This window comes from Silene latifolia, unplaced genomic scaffold, assembly GCF_048544455.1.
Source record: "Silene latifolia isolate original U9 population unplaced genomic scaffold, ASM4854445v1 chrun_scaffold_16, whole genome shotgun sequence".
NCBI classification, from domain to species: Eukaryota; Viridiplantae; Streptophyta; class Magnoliopsida; order Caryophyllales; family Caryophyllaceae; genus Silene; species Silene latifolia.
This window is the reverse complement of record NW_027413123.1, coordinates 9,511,248-9,527,620: the sequence shown is the minus strand read 5'-3', so window position 1 is coordinate 9,527,620 and position 16,373 is coordinate 9,511,248. Positions and strand designations below refer to the sequence as shown.

Below are 16,373 nucleotides of genomic sequence, written 5' to 3'. Positions count from 1 at the left end.
AGCATATGAGGCTTACCACAAAGAGTCTGCCGCTATGAAAAATGTGTTGATTTTTGCTATGGAGGCGGATCTCCAAAGGAGAGCCTTCAAAATGGGCACCGCTTATGAAATCTATTCCAAACTTGTGACAATGTTTTCGCAAGCACTGAGGATCGTCCAATATGAGGCGGCCTCGGCATTCTTTGATCTCGATTTTAAGGAGGGCCAAAAGGTTAGCCCTCACGTGCTCAAATTGTTGGAGCTAGTCGAGACATTGAAACTTCAAAAGGTTGAAATCCCCAAAGAGCTCATTGTAGATAGGATTCTACACTCCTTATCCAAAGTCAAAGCGTATGTTCAATTCCGGGTGAATTTTAATATGCAAGACAAGGACGTGTCTCTTGAAGAGTTGCACAAGTTACTTGTGCAAGCCGAAAGAGACATGGGGCTAAATGTTAACCCACCTAAGGATGTGCTTAATATAAGCACTAAGAGCAAGGGGAAGTTCAAAAAGAATGGGAAAAAGCGTAAGAGGCAAGCTCCCATGTCCACCAAGGCTAAGACTTTTGAAGCTAGCACTTCCAAAACCAAGAAGGGTCCTCTTGATAAATGCCATTATTGTAATGGTGTTGGGCATTGGAAGAGGAATTGTTCCAAGTATCTTGGTGACATCAAAGCTGAAAAGATCACTCCAGTAGGTAAATGACTATCCTTTCTTTTATGTTTCTAATTCAACTATGGTATTTTGATACAAAGTTGTGATAATGTATCCCCTTTTTATTGTAAATAGGGCCTCCTCCAAGCAAAGACAAGGGAAAAGAGAAGCAAACTTGAGAAATCATGAAGGAGCTAGGAGTAGCTACCGATGAAGCTTAGCTTTTATTTTCTTTATTTTAATGTTATGAATTTTTAGAACTATTTTGATTTCCGTGTTCGACATGGAAATGGTTGATACTTTCTAAACAATGGTTGTATTTTGGATTATGGTGGCTTGGCTTGCAACCCAAGTCACCCATTTCATCGTATTTATTTGTTCTAATAATTCGTCTTTATATGCTTGCACATAGAAACATATGATCATCTACTTAAAGTGATCCAATAGAAAATTATAATGATGGGATTCATTATATGTCCACAAGCTTAAGGCTTGTGTATGATCAATTATAAAGTGATGTTGAGTTGATGAACTCTTCTAAAGGGATGTCAACTACCAAATACACTCATCAAATCTAAAATCTATTAGTCAATCTATGAGATAGTCCTCCTTCTACTTCAAAATTATTATTTGTGTCTCATAAGCTATCTTTGAATATCTAGTGTATTTATTCTAAAGATAGAGTGGAAGAAAAATGAAGACACAAAGAATACAAAGAATAATTTGTATGCTTGAGTAAATGAGATCTACGAAAGAAAGAATGCTTTGTATACCTAAATAGATAGTATACATGAATAGATGAGATCTATGGTCTCGAATAGATGATATCTACATAACAAAATAGACCAAGTGAAGTAATCAAAAGAACATGTTCTTAAGATAACTACACGAGGAGACCAAAAGAAAGTTTTGATAGAAAGTGACTAAAGAAGATAGAAAATGAGTAAAGAAAAGTCTCAACGAGAGATTTTGCTAGTTTATGACCTAGATATAAATAGAGTTTCAATATTGATATTTACTTAAGAGCCTAAATGAAACAAAGTTGCATCCTTGAAAATAAATGAGATTTATGACTAAAAGTTGCAAAGAAAGATATGCCGATGTCTACAAGATCTAAGTTAATTGTTAACCACGCTAGTGTCATTACTTAACCTCATTATGAAAATGAAATGGTTAAACCTTCTTCCGAAAAGGGTATTTTGAGAAGGACGTGTATTAAATGGGATTTCACTTTTAAATAATGACATTGCTACGCATCATTATAAAAATGAATGAGTTAGAGATTAAAATCTCTTTCCATATGTTCAAGATTGAAATCTTTTCAAAATAGGTATTTTGAAAGGATATGTTGGGAATATATATGGTTTTATCTTAATAACTTGGTAAAGTAAAATATATTTCAATTCATGAAATGTTTCGATTGAGTAGTCAATTACGTAACATGTGGAATTGAGTGGGGGTTTGAAATTATCATGTGAAGACATGAAATTTAGTGGGAGAAATCATCTTGTAAAATTTATAACTCATTACTCATTGAGAATGACGAGCTAGTACTATCTTCCACAAAGAAGTATTTGAGTTTTCAATTCTAGATGAAAATGGACTATGATGAATCTAATCACATCATGGGATGTTGGATAGGTATTGAGATATACACATCAAATCAATGAGAAACGTAGGTTATTCATATCGATGAAAATGGAATTACCATAAGCAGTCATGGTCATTCATTGAACCTAAGAATGGTTGATCACATGATTAAAAAATCACAAATGTTTCCGCCATTAGAATAATCATGCACATGTCCAATAATGAATCATATGCTTAAGAGCATGATGAGTCATTGTTAAGCCATAGAAGAATCGTCATGAATTCTCGAGAAGAACTAATGAGCTATTCTAGTGTTTGACGGAACACTCTGTTATGTGACAAGAAGTTGCACATATTGAAGTTCGAAAACGCATAAGGATTTACGAAAATCCTAAGCTATTCAAGCTAAAAAGAGAAATAAGAAGTTTGAAAAGATACTTGTTATAGTAAGAAGTTACTCAAAACTAGTATTTTCAAAATTTGCTAGGACTTATGAGAAGTACTAGGCTAATCATCTTGACAATTGTTGCAAGATCCTACAAAACATATACCTGGTACATTATGAGTTGGAAGAACACTTGACTAGTGTGAGTTATATCGACCACCATAATTCGTTTGTTATGTGATAAACAACAAGAAAGTTCTCTCAAGTAAAGAACCTATACCTAGTTTGGGAAACTAGATATGTACTTGGTAAGATTCATGCTATGTGAGACAAACATGAAAATAAAGGAAAAAGCAATTCAAGAGTTTGAACACATGGACACATGGTATGTTAAACTCATGTTGCAAACGACTAGTGTTTACACACTTACGATATACATCACAAGGTTGTAATATGATATTGACTACCCGAATGTGATGTCGACATTTGTCGTTTGAGTTATTATTAACTCAACTTGTACTTTGTTACATCCAAACGGGTTGTAGAGACAATTGAACCCCGTTAAAGTGAACATGGATTAGCATTGTATTCGCCCATAGTCACTTACATGAGGTGACGTCTCGAAGTGACTAGAGTGTGATGCGATTGATGGCAAGTTCAAGTGCCATGGAGTCATGTGAGATGACTAGTCGATCACATAGGCAGACTGTTGGGAACACTTTGTCGGGCTAATGACCGCTTATAGAGTTCTGGCAAATTTATATAGCTTGGTCGTGGCGAGAGCTACTATAGTATTCTAATGAGTCGATTATTTTGACTAAAGAGTGTTCGCCTAAGGTGGCACAGTTTCAGATTAACTTTGATTTATGTAACTACGACCTTCGTAAATGGGGTCAAATGGGCATATTTTGGGTTATGATGGCTGCGGCTAGTCGAAGGGAATAAGTGCGATAGAAATTGTCCACCCCTTGTCAGGGTTATAACAATATATCACGGCCATCGAGGAGTAATGAACTGGAAATGCGTGGCCACGCTCGGAAGGTATCTATGGTAGATAATTTCGGTCAATCAGTTATTCTCCAGGTCGAGGAAACCACTCTCGATATGATCACTTGCAAGTACGACCTGAAAGACACCTTGCATTGAGTGGGAGATAGTAATAGGACAAGAGAATTGGTGACGCACACTTGTCGAGGACAAGTGGGAGATTGTTGGAATAAGTGTCCTCCGACAATAATGCGATCACAACTGTCGATCATGATGATCACATGTTTAAATCTCGTTTTAAGAAAACATGTGGGATGTAATATTTTACAGTCAACTGGTCCACACATATCGGTAATGATTGGCTGACTAGAGTTTGACATTACTGTCGTGCGACGGTGGTGATCAGTTGATCCCCTTAGGTCATACCTAAAGGGTGACACTCTTAATTGATTATTTAATTAATCGTATGTCGATACGGGTTAATTAAATTGCTTAAAATTGACGGACGATTTTGTGAGTATTATTGACGTGTCTTATTGTAATTCGATTAAATAAGATACGGTCTAAGTAATCAAATTATTTTATTACTTAGATAAAATTATTGTTTACGAAACAATTGAAACTGAATGAATAATTTATTATAAATACAAGACGTTGTGATTTATAATTGATAAACCGTTTTGGTACAAGTAATTATGAATTACTAAGTCGATTTTGTACATGATATATTTTTTATTAATACGTTGATTTTTAATATGTTAAAAATACATTACAATTACACATGACTAGTAACATGTGACAATTGACAAATGACAAATATAAAATGGACCTCCCATTTTATATAAGTGCCAAAAATGGAGGGAGTATTAGGTTTAAATTGTGTTAATTATTTTTAAGTGGAAAACATGATGATTGCAACCTAATATAGCCATGCATACCTATTCTTTCTTGGGTAGAATAACAAGCTCATGCATTGGCTCAACTCTCCCTATGCCAACCGGTTTTGGAGGTGTAAAAGGCAAATGGTTTTTCTCTTAATCATTCACTACTTCACAATATAATTTCTAGTGTAAGAAATTATCAATATTCTCTCTACATCTTATGAAAAATTAGAGAAATAAAATCTCCAAAATCTTCCTCTCTTGGCCGAAATTACAAGAGACTAAAACAAATATTTTGGGTCATTTTAGTAAGATTAATATTGTTCTAGATCTAATAATATTAGTCTTTTAAGGGGGTTACCTTGGGTATAAACTTTTGGGAGGGATTCTTCTTTGGATCCTTTGTTCATCCATATAAGGAAGCTTAAGAACAAGTGAGAAGGAGAACTCATTTGTGCCCTAATATCCGAAATCCCATAGTAAGAAAGACGATTTCTTCTCTATTATTATTCAAGTTTGCATGCATAAGATCTAGTTTTAATTTTATGACTAAATTAAAATGTCACATATATGAATATGTTAAATAATGAGATTAATTTTTCTAACATGCCTTTCCCTTGTCTCTTGTGGTTTGGGTTGCTGGTTTAGGTGTTTCAGTGATTTTAATACCAGTATAAGGTTTGAATGCTGGTTTGGTGGGAAATTTAGGTGTCACAGGTTTCAGTTTTCCCAATTTCTCAATCCTCAAAGCCAGATTGACAACTTCATCAAATGACCAAACTTGCTGCATCCTTACTCTGCTAGCAATCTTAGGATCTAGACCCTCAACAAACCTAGCAATCTTTTGCTTAGCCTTTTCAGTGACTTCACATTGCAGGGTTAGCTGTTCAAAGCTCCTAAGATAGGCTTCTACAGATAGTTGGTGTTGCCTCAACTGAGTCAGCTTAATAAAAATATACTGGGTGTAGTCTTTGGCTATAAATTTCTTTTTTAATTTACCCCAAGACTTTACAGGTTCCTTACCATCTCTAATCCTTCGGTGTTTCATGCTTTCATACCAAAGAGATGCATATCCTTTGAGTTTTAAAATGGAAATCTTAAAAGTTTTCCTTTCATTATACCCTTTAAACCCAAAGACTCTCTCAACAGACCTAGGTCAGTCTAATAAATCCTCAGGATTTAGACTACCATGGAAATCAGGGATCTCTACTTTAACATCTTTGTCTCTAGTTTAGTAGTTACCCTCTTGCATAATAGATTCTTCTGAATCTGGGTTGATCTCTTCTTCATTCTCATGTTGTGGTTGGCCTCTTCCTGCTCCAAGGAGCCCCCTGCCTCTACCTCTTCCTCTATTTTGGGGTGGTCTTCCTTTTTCTGTAGTGGGAATGTTTGCCTTGACTGCATTCACAGCTTCTAGAGCCACATTGACCAGGTTGGCCAACTGATCCACTTTTGTTTCAATCCCTACTAGCCTCTCCTCACTCATTGGGTTGTTTTTGCGTTTTTGAATGTAGTTAGGCAATGAATTTTCTCTCACTCAAGACTAACATAAGATGGGATTGTGTTATAACCTAGGCTCTGATTACCAGAATTTGCAGTGCAATATGCCTGGACTCACACAAATTTGCAAACCCTGACACACAACTTTCAGAGAATGCAATAACCTTCAGGAATTTTGTAAAAAAAGCAAATGACCTTAACAAATCATGAAACTTGGTGACAATTTAGTTAAGATAGTGAACTAAAACTGGACCAAAATTCAGAATTTTACAAGCACTCTAGGTAATTTTAATAAATTGAAAACCATACTGAAATTATTGAAATTTCAGACAATGCTATCAACAGGATTGTGTGACTATTTTTTTTTTTTTGGTTGATTTTTGTGAATAAAATTTGAGATATACTTATTAAATTCACCCTCAAGCAAACACAGAAGGTTCACTTAATAATTTGGAGAGTCTAAGAGTAAATTGTTCAAGTAAGCACGGAATAACTCAACCTCAGACAGACAATGCAACTTAAAACAGCTCAAGCAAGCATAGACCTGTTATAAGATACACCACAGATCCTTAATCACCTTCTAAGCAGGCACAAGAAGATATTAAGTCTGACTTACAACTAAGACTCAGCAAAGTTAATAAGATTTGCAATTTTGAGAGAAATCTCAAGGTTTATCATTCATAAAATCTGCCTTTCAAAAGCAGTCTCAAGGTCCTTATATAGGCCTTGAAAATTAGGTTACAATTCGAGGGGGAATCCATCCAAGGGCTAGGATTGCCTTTAGGATAAGTACAACTGGAAGATAATATTTTACAAACTGAAATTAAAAAGTAAACTAATAAAACAAGAGCCTGAGGGTAAAACAGACTGTGACAAGGGCAAAAACAGTCTGCTCTTGGCTTGTTGCGTGCAAGTTGATGTTGGTCTTGAAGGCTAGTTGCATTACTCCCAAAGTAAAGGCTATTTGTGTGGTTTCGTGCCTTGCATTTGAATGGAAAACTGAGCAAGGAAACTTTATAAGTAGCCTCACAATTGCCTCACCAAAAGAGGAAAGTATGCTTTTTGCTTTTGTTTGTTTCATTCAGCAACATGTGACTGGCTCCTGGGATTGTTTCTTGGACTGCATGTTGGCCCTGTCTTTGGTGTGTTCAAGTCTCAGTTCAAGGACCTCTCAGGTGGCCATGGTGGTAGTTGGTGGCTGACCTGGAATTGGTACCTATTGCTTGGAAAATTTTGACTGATTAGGACTGTGGCCGGCTTGTGTTTTGTTGAGTTCTCGTCAAGGCTACGCTGGTCTAAGCTCAGTCCAGAAATGTCATTGCCCTGGTCTGTGGCTCCTGCTGCATTATCGTTTATTTATACTTTATACAAATGACATTTAAATGTGAAATAAATTGGTTTCCCATGTTATAATCTTATGAAATGATGTATTATATTTCATATACGAGTTATAATTTATTCATTTTCATTTATTTATCGTATCTCAAGTATGAATGATCTATTTTAAATAATTACTTGAGTTGAGTCATATATTAATGAAAATGTCATAATGCTATACTTTCTTGCTTGACTTGTCTTTACGCCTTACTTGTGCCGTTCTGCCAAGTATTGGTTTAACTCATTCCACTTCCGCCTCTTTCGTGTCGTTCTGCCGAATTCAGAGTACTCGACTTCCGTTCTGTTGATCGAGTCTTGGTGGCGAAACGTTTATCGCATGTCGAATCGGGAAACGTTCATCCCGAGAGTCTGGCTAGGTTTAGACTAGGACCGTATTATATTATCGTCGTCCTACCGGGAGAATTTGAGTCTAAGTGTAGTAAACGTCTTGCATTATTTGGTTGGTTGCATATGTCGCATTTCATTGGAGTTCGTGCTCGTGATTAATTACCGCATCCATGTCTCTATTAATTGTCTCACATGATTGGATATGCTTATGACACGTTCTTTTACTATTCAATTTGCTTTCTCTTGTTACATTAACATGTATGATCCTACGTTATATTATTATACAAGTTAATTACATTTGTTGATTTACCATGTTTAATTGAGTTCTTTTTTATGTGCATTTTGATATAATGTGGCTGCTTGGAGAACCCTGAGTTACTCCTCACTGACTGTGGCATTCATGTTTCATGAATGACAGGTATTAATCGGTGCATTTATGGGGTGAAGACGTGTGATCTAGCGAACACTTTGACTCTCGGACTTTATTTATCATTTTGCTAGACTCACCTATATTTTGGACTTGTTATTCGTGGGATATCTTTTCCCCCATTTTGCTAGAGTTCGTTTGTAATAACCTAAGTTTACTTATCATCGCACTTGGTTTCGTTATGTTAGTGAACCTTCGCGTTTAAAATTACAAAGTTTTTGAAAACCCACATCTTTCCGGTACTTCTACTTGTTTTATTTTCCGCATTATCGCGGGAGTTTACAAAATCCCCATCACCGATTTACATAATAAGCGTATCCATTTTATCATTATTCGAGATTTGGATCTATTTTATTACCAGTAATACATATTTTAATTGTAATTTTTTTTTTATATTGAGAGACTGTCTCGCATAAGATTTACATCTAAAAAATTGGGGCAGAAATTACCGGATAGATTTAAAAAGAGACTGATGGTGCTCTAGGACTAACGAACAACGAATTTACCCACAAAAAACGTGCAAACAATGTACAAATAGTGCATCAGATTCAGGCTTTCGTCAGCCAAGTAGGGAATTAATAACTCAATATTAGGAAAGTAATCAAATGATGGGGGTTGACATGAAGATTGCTATTTCTTTGTTAAAAAGAAAGAAGCCCATCCAACTCTCAAATTATATTGATGGAGTACTTCATGAAAACAAAGTATGTGAGACTCAAGAGCCTCCGAAACCGGTACTTGGTTGCAGGAAAAGACGGGGAGTCTGTGAAACAGAGTCGCAATGGCAATGCAATTCGTGCGTGTTGGATTGTCGAAATGGTGGATGGAAAACCCAACTTGATCCGCCTTCGTAGCTGCCACGGCAAGTACCTTACCGCTTCTGACGATCGGTTTCTATTAGGTTGGACAGGTAACGGTTATCAACTTTTTACGTAATATGGTATATCCTTATTCTTATCCCCAGGTCAAACTAGTAGAAGTACTACATTTACAATAGAAGAATGAAATGTATTTTTAAGAGATGACCATCGTATCGTATTGATCATAAAAGTAGGTTACAATGTGAACAGTGCTTCACGGCTCATCTCTCATCCATGCTCTATTAGAATAATTAGTAGGTCAGAAATGGCTTCGCAATATACCGCCTAGTTGATGATTCTTTAAATGAAATTGTAGTCGACGACGAAAACAGAAGGACTAGAATTACTCAAGACGTCAATACAATACAATGAGAGGGGGATTTGGATCCACCACTTCCGATCCGCAAGGCTATTGGAGGGTGGCAGGATTTGAAGCACTCAAGTGATGGCCAGTTGAGACCCAACTATTATATGAATAGCCTATTAAATTGCACACATTTTTATTAATCTCGTCATTGTTTTGTTACAATATGACAGTCTTATTGTAAAATTTCTGTTATTTTTTTCTATGCATGTAAGACAGAGTTATTTTCTGACAGGTAACAAGGTTTTCCAAACGTCAGGAACTGGTGATGAACCGGCAGTTCAGTGGGAGCCTGTATCTGTAAGCGATCTTCCGTCATACATCAGACTGCGGAGTCCATGTTTTGGTAAGTTTTTAAGGGCTAACGGTGGGGCACCGCCTTGGAGGAAATCGGTGACAGTGGATGTGCAGGAGAGCGCTGTTACCCAAGTTTGGATCTTGTGGTGTGTTGACACTCTTACTGATCAAGGAATCGACAGTGATTTGTGTTCATCGGGACATGAAAGTGATCAATCAACTGGAGCATCTTCACCAACATCTTCTTCTTCTCCCCTCAACCTTCCATTTAAGGTGCGCTTAACAATAAATTGGTTCGATTGATACTTTCCTAACTATAGAATATTGAATTAATTAAGATGACTCCAAACTCTAAACTGATGCATGTTTAAGGGTCAAAAAAATGTCAAACCTTAAAACATAACCTGATAGATGTGTTTGTAGTGTTGCTACAATCAATTAATGGAGTTATATTTATTATATACTCAGAGTGGAATACTAGACCTTCATAATGCAAAGATAATCCGGCTACTAAGCCACCATAACAAGTACTTATGGGCCCATGAAGATGGCGACTTGGTGATCCAAGGCAAACATGGTAGCCAGAAGCAGGCCTATTGGGCCGTGGAACATATAAGTCCTGTAAAAGGAGGGAGTTTAGTGCGACTTAAGAGTAGCTACCAAAAGTACTTAACCGCCACAGAAGATAACTTCTTGTTAGGTGCCACCGGAAAGAAGGTTAAACAAACAGTGCCGGCAAAGTTGGATTACTCAATTGAGTGGGAGCTTATTAGGGATGGCAATAAGGTAAGGCTTAAGACATGGGATGGTAACTTTTTGAGGGCTAACGGAGGAGTTCCACCATGGCGGAACTCAGTCACCCATGATCTTCCTCATTTAAGTAAGGATAAGTTACTTTGGGGGATTGAAGTCTTTGATGTTTATGACGATTAAGTCCGGGGCTTCGTCACCCATGTACTTTTATTACTCATGCTTGTCTTCAACTGTCTCACATGTGTATTTTGTAAAACACAGACATATAATGATTTTTATCTAATGTGAAGTGTCCCAACGATTTTATGGAGTTAACAACCCTTGTGTCGGCTCAGAAGGCCATGCTAAATTGCTAATGCCATGCCCCAAGTTCTTTACAAAAGACCACACTATATGCAAAGAATATAGTGCTAGTCTTTAAAACTAATCAACAGCAATTTGCTTCACAAAATTTCATTGACGAAAGCTCTGACGTTCTAAATCAATGAATTTTTTTTTTTTTTTTTTTTTTTTTTTGAAAATTCTAAATCAATGAATTCATCAACCCTCCTGAATTAGATTATTTGACTAAATCAATATGACTTGGTCTCATCAATATGACCTCTTTTGACACAGACATTGATATACTATTTGCAGTCTCCTCAGCATCAGACGTTAATATTACGGGACACAACAATCGGTAACTCCAAGTTTCATTACATTAACGGTTTTTTCTGCACCATATTTAAAGTATACATATATGAAAATATGGAAAAAGTAAAAGTAAAACTCTAGCCTGGCACGAAACAGCAATGAATTTACTCTACGAAATGTGACAGCAATGTTAAATATTACTCCCTCCGTCCCGGTCATTTGTTGTCCTTTGGTTTTGTTTTGACAAGGAAAGAGGAAAGAAGGCGATAATAAATGACAAGTGGAATAAATTGAGTGTGAATGATCAAATTATTTATCAAGTTAAATTCTTAAAATAGAAAGAATGACAAAAATAATCGAGATAACAAAATGGAAAAGGGCAAAATAAAAATGGCCAGGACAGAGAGATCTTTCTACTATTACTTTATTAAGGCTTTGTTAGGGCCAATAAGACAGTCAATGACTCAATAGCTGACAAAGTAATAATGGTTATTAATAAGAAAACACAGATAATCAAATAGTTTATGAGCAGCAGCTTTTGATATTGAAAACCAAGGAAAACATCAAACCTCACATTGATGGAATACTTCATGGAAACAAAATATGTCAGGCTCAAGAGCCTACACAACAAGTACTTGGTAGCAACTGAAAATGGTGAATCTATCAAGCAGAGTCGCATTGGGAATACAATCCAAGCCTATTGGGCTGTCGAAACGGTTATCAGTAGACCCAATTTGATCCGCCTGCGTAGCTATCTAGGCAAGCTCCTTACCGCCTCCGACAAAGCCTTTCTATTAGGCTGGACAGGTAACCATCTATTTTTTTATCAGACGATCTTATTCATAAGGTTATGATCAATTCAGAAGTCAAAACCTCGCTTTTTTATTTTTATTTTTATTTATCAAGGAAACATGTCTCTGGATTTAAATTAGCATAGGGGTGAGAGACTCCGTAATTCGGGCTCCATACCCGCTTTACGTGCAAGTCGTAGAGGTCTAGGATAATGCTATTGTACGCACTAAGACTAATTTCCAACAGGTGATAAGGCTGTGCAATCTTCAGGAAGTGATAGTGACCCATCAGTCCTGTGGGAGCCTGTACGAGATCATTCATTCTATATTAGATTGCGAACCCCTGTTTACGACAAGTTTCTGAGGGCTAACGGTGGGGGGCCGCCATGGAGGAATTCGGTGACAGTAGATATGCCGGAGTGTGCTGTTACACATGAATGGATCTTGTGGAGTATTGAAACTCTTGATGATGAGGTTATTGACATTGACCTAAGGAACTCAGAGAGTAAAAAGATGTGCTCATCATCAAGTCTTGAAATTATTGATCAGTCTGTATATACAGAAGGTTCAACACCATCATCTTTTGTTTCTCGTGACCTTTCATACATGGTACGTTTGCCAATCTATATTAATTCGACACTTCAAATCTGGCACACAGTTTTTGCCATTTTCACTGAATACTAGGAAATTTTACGCCAACACGGTGAATTTTTTTCATTTTTAGTTGTGCAAGTACATTAAATTTTACGCCAAGTATTTGAGCTTCTCTTACCCATCATTCGCAGTAGCCTTTAACACTTGGCCCACTGAGAAAACGTTGTTGTTGTTGTTGTTGTTGTTGTTGTTGTTGTTGTTGTTGTTGTTGTTGTTGTTGTTGTTGTTGCTGTTGTTACTGCTGCTGCTGCTGTTGTATCGGATGCTATGACACACCCACCCATCCACTTACGGCTAAGGATAACATATCTTAGCTCTTCTTCCATAACTTATCATGGAATAATTCTAACTACTCCATAATTATTATGCAGTGAAAAACATTAGTCATTTTCATGTAAAGGATTAGTTATGTAGAAAGATCAAGCAAGTGAGACTAAAAAGCTATATAAAGAAGATCAATGTTTAATTAGCTTCAGTGAGTAAGATTTAAAATTATTCGATTCAATACAATGTAGATGCAGCTAGGAAATTCAGATTAGTAATACATCTAAGTTCTGGCTGACTTCATATATGCCTGAAAAATAAATCACAGAAAGTATTTGGAGTGTTATGTCACCATGTCCCCGGCTCTCGTTACTTTAACAAGAAAACTACCCCCTTTAGGGTCCGTGGATTGAAGGAATTGGAGAGAAGGGGAGGGGAGGGAAAGGGAGGGATTTAATTTCCTTTGTTTGGATAAAAAATATGGGAGAAAGGAAATGGAAGGGGAGAGAAATGAGAGGACTTATTTTCCCTCCTATAGAACAAACTATAATCTTTCCAAGGGTGACAAGATTTGGAAAGAAAACATTATTTGGACTCTAATTATACAACCAGCATCCTTCAATCCTCCATCCATTCTTCATCTCCCTCCTTCCTCCCCTTCCATTTCCCTTCATAATTTTTGTTATCCAAACACCACATCCCATTTGCCCTCCCCTTCTCTCCCCTCCCTTCACCTCCCCTCACCCCCCCTCCCCTCCCCTTCCCTCCTAAAATTGTATCCAAACGGACCCTTAGTTTATCCTTATGATAAGAAATGCAATCACACCCTATGTTGATGATATGGATAGGCTATTTCTGGAAGACCAAGGACAATGTTTGCTGAAAATTGCCTATACTGATTATTACGGAGTACTTGATAACACAAGAAGTGAAGCCAATTTAGTTGGTCATTTTGCTTTGTTATTCCGTCTTATCAAGTTGTCGCAAACTGATGGAGATAAAATGTCCTTGTAACTTTACTGTGGTCACTTAATTGTTTATCTGTATACGCAGACAGGCATAATAAACCTTCATAACGTAAAGACAATTCGGTTACTAATTTATAACAACAAGTACCTAACGGCCCATGAAGACGGCGAGTCAGTTATCCAAGGCAGAGGAGAAAGCCAAAAGCAAGCGTATTGGACCGTGGAACACTTGCCTTTAGCAGGAAAGAGTTTGGTACGCCTCAAGAGTAGCTACCAAAAGTATTTAACCGCCACAGATGATAACTTCTTGTTAGGTGCCACTGGAAAGAAGGTTAAACAAACACAGTTGAAATGGCTGGATTACTCGATTCAGTGGGAGCTCATAAGGGTTGACAACAAGCTGAAGCTAAAGACATGGAATGGTAACTTTTTGAAGGCTAATGGTGGATTTCCGCCATGGCGGAACTCACTCACCCATGATCTTCCTACTTTAATTCCTACTACCAGCTGTATACTTTGGGAGATTCAGGTCTTTGATGTTTATGGAAATTAAATGTGTGATTATCACAGTAAATTATATTTGTATCATTGGCGTTTGTTTGTTTGTACAAATACTGTGTATATGTTTCGAGTGTTGCTATCATCTACCTTTTTCATACAACCTTCTCTCCCACCTTTTGCCGTTACCCGCTCACTATCGGTTAAACAAATATATATCACGTGGGGACGGATGGGATGTGATGAGGCAAAATATACAATACTTTAACCGCTTATGAGAGAAGGAGGGCGAAGAGAAGGTGAATAGTACTCCTTATATATTTACATTGTACTCCGTCTCATCCTTGTTGGGTCACACATAAGTTTTCTCCGGTGAAATGTCCGAGTATGATGTGAGAATAATCCTACTGATTCTAGTCCAACAACCAAACAATCTCACGGCACAAATCAAGGAGCTCAATTATCCTCATGTACATAATTAGTCTACATTAGTTTATTTGTTACCATATGTATCTCCACATATCAAGGAGTCAAAGATTCATTCTTCCTTAGATTATGCCTCTAATGTATATATATACTTATCATTGTACTGTAACTTTCATCATCAATATATACAAAACCATTTCTATATCTTACATGGTATCAAGATCCTCGATCCTAACCTTCGTCATCCTCGTTGCATTTTACACGGCACTCATGGCAGGACACACCAACACCCTCATTCCCAATGCCGACGAACCAACCAAACCACTTCTCTCCGTCTCCTTTCCCAACTGCATCAAACTCACCCCCTCCACATACCGCTCATGGCAATTCCAAATTACCCGACTCCTTCGAGGATACGGTCTTTACTCGTTCCTTGACGGCACCAATCCATCTCCATCACCCACGATTACTCCCACTGCCACCGACACAAACCCAAAACCCGAACCCACCACCAACCCAGCATATATTACATGGTTCAAACAAGATAACCTCATCCTCGGAGCCCTCGCTGGTACGCTTCACGATTCCGTCTCACCCATCATACTTGATGCTAACACGTCTCGTGAAGCGTGGCAAACCCTAGCCCGTACCTATGCCAACCCCTCTCGGGGTCACATCCTTCAATTGAAGGATCGACTTCGAAACATAACCCTAGGCGATACCTCTATCATCGACTACATGCTCACCATCAAAACCCTCACGCCCAATTAGCCCATCTCGGCAAACCAATGGACGATGAGGACATCACCTCGCAAATCATCCAAGGTCTGCCCGAGAACCTTTACAAATCCGTCATCGATGCTATTCGAGCACGTGACACCCCCATCTCGTTCGATGATCTTCATGAGAAACTCATTCAACATGAACTCATTGTCAAACGAGACACTGCCAATACCACTACCTTTCCACCATCCGCTCACGCAGCCACGTCCCGTTCTTCTCACTCTCACTATAACAATCGCCACACCTATCACAATAACAATCAGCGCCACCACTCCAATAACCACTCGTCCCAACCCAACAACTACCAAAACCGTCAACAACCCCATTCGAACAACTCCAATTCCAACACTACCTCACCCAACCCTTTTCGCGGCCGTTGTCAATACTGCCGCACCACGGGACACGTTATCAGTGACTGCCCCGACTTTAAGAGGGACTATCCGAATGTAACCTTCCCTCCACCCCCTTCTCGACAAAACAGGCCTTATGCCCACACAGCCACCACTCCCACCACTTCAACAAATTCCTACCTAATTGATAGCGGCGCGTCTCACCACATTGCCAAGGACCTCGAAACCTTATCCCTCCATGCTCCCTATGACGGCCCCGATGACCTCGTCATTGGCGACGGGTCTGCTCTACCCATCACTCACCATGGTTCTTTCACTATCTCTTCTTCTTCACGATCACTTTTGTTTAATAATGTCTTAGTTGTACCCTCTATTTCACGTAACCTTCTATCCGTCTCTCAATTTTGTCATGATAATAATGCAATTGCAGTTTTCTCACCCTCTTTCTTTTGTTTTAAGGACCGCACCACGGGTGAGATCATACTCCAAGGACCGTTTCTCGATGGCAGCTACCAATGGCAACCCAATGTCTCTCGGCCTCAAGCTTTCCAGTCACAAACCTCGTCCAACAATAGCCTGTGGCACACAAGATTGGGTCATCCA

The 16,373-nt window shown here is 38.0% G+C and overlaps 2 protein-coding genes across 2 annotated transcripts; both read left to right on the top strand.

The window, feature by feature from the left end:
• The first annotated feature begins 8,711 nt into the window (after nucleotides 1-8,711).
• Nucleotides 8,712-10,718, top strand: LOC141637327 (uncharacterized). Its single transcript, XM_074446882.1, has 3 exons — nucleotides 8,712-9,039; nucleotides 9,589-9,923; nucleotides 10,119-10,718. Exons 1-3 carry the CDS (start codon nucleotides 8,811-8,813, stop codon nucleotides 10,581-10,583), a joined length of 1,029 nt encoding a protein of 342 aa, XP_074302983.1. The 5' UTR covers nucleotides 8,712-8,810; the 3' UTR covers nucleotides 10,584-10,718.
• A 776-nt stretch (nucleotides 10,719-11,494) lies between these two features.
• On the top strand, nucleotides 11,495-14,374 carry LOC141637279 (uncharacterized). The gene is made up of 3 exons (XM_074446839.1): nucleotides 11,495-11,843; nucleotides 12,075-12,436; nucleotides 13,799-14,374. The coding sequence occupies exons 1-3, from the start codon at nucleotides 11,615-11,617 to the stop codon at nucleotides 14,264-14,266; spliced, it is 1,059 nt and encodes a 352-aa protein (XP_074302940.1). The 5' UTR covers nucleotides 11,495-11,614; the 3' UTR covers nucleotides 14,267-14,374.
• The last annotated feature ends 1,999 nt before the right edge of the window (nucleotides 14,375-16,373 follow it).

Coding starts and splice junctions, on each gene's coding strand:
- LOC141637327 (XM_074446882.1), top strand. CDS start 8,811: ATGGAGTACTTCATGAAAACAAAGTATGTGAGACTCAAGAGCCTCCGA. Junction 9,040..9,588: donor GTTTCTATTAGGTTGGACAG/GTAACGGTTATC, acceptor ATTTTCTGACAG/GTAACAAGGTTTTCCAAACG. Junction 9,924..10,118: donor CCCTCAACCTTCCATTTAAG/GTGCGCTTAACA, acceptor TTATATACTCAG/AGTGGAATACTAGACCTTCA.
- LOC141637279 (XM_074446839.1), top strand. CDS start 11,615: ATGGAATACTTCATGGAAACAAAATATGTCAGGCTCAAGAGCCTACAC. Junction 11,844..12,074: donor CTTTCTATTAGGCTGGACAG/GTAACCATCTAT, acceptor AATTTCCAACAG/GTGATAAGGCTGTGCAATCT. Junction 12,437..13,798: donor CTCGTGACCTTTCATACATG/GTACGTTTGCCA, acceptor CTGTATACGCAG/ACAGGCATAATAAACCTTCA.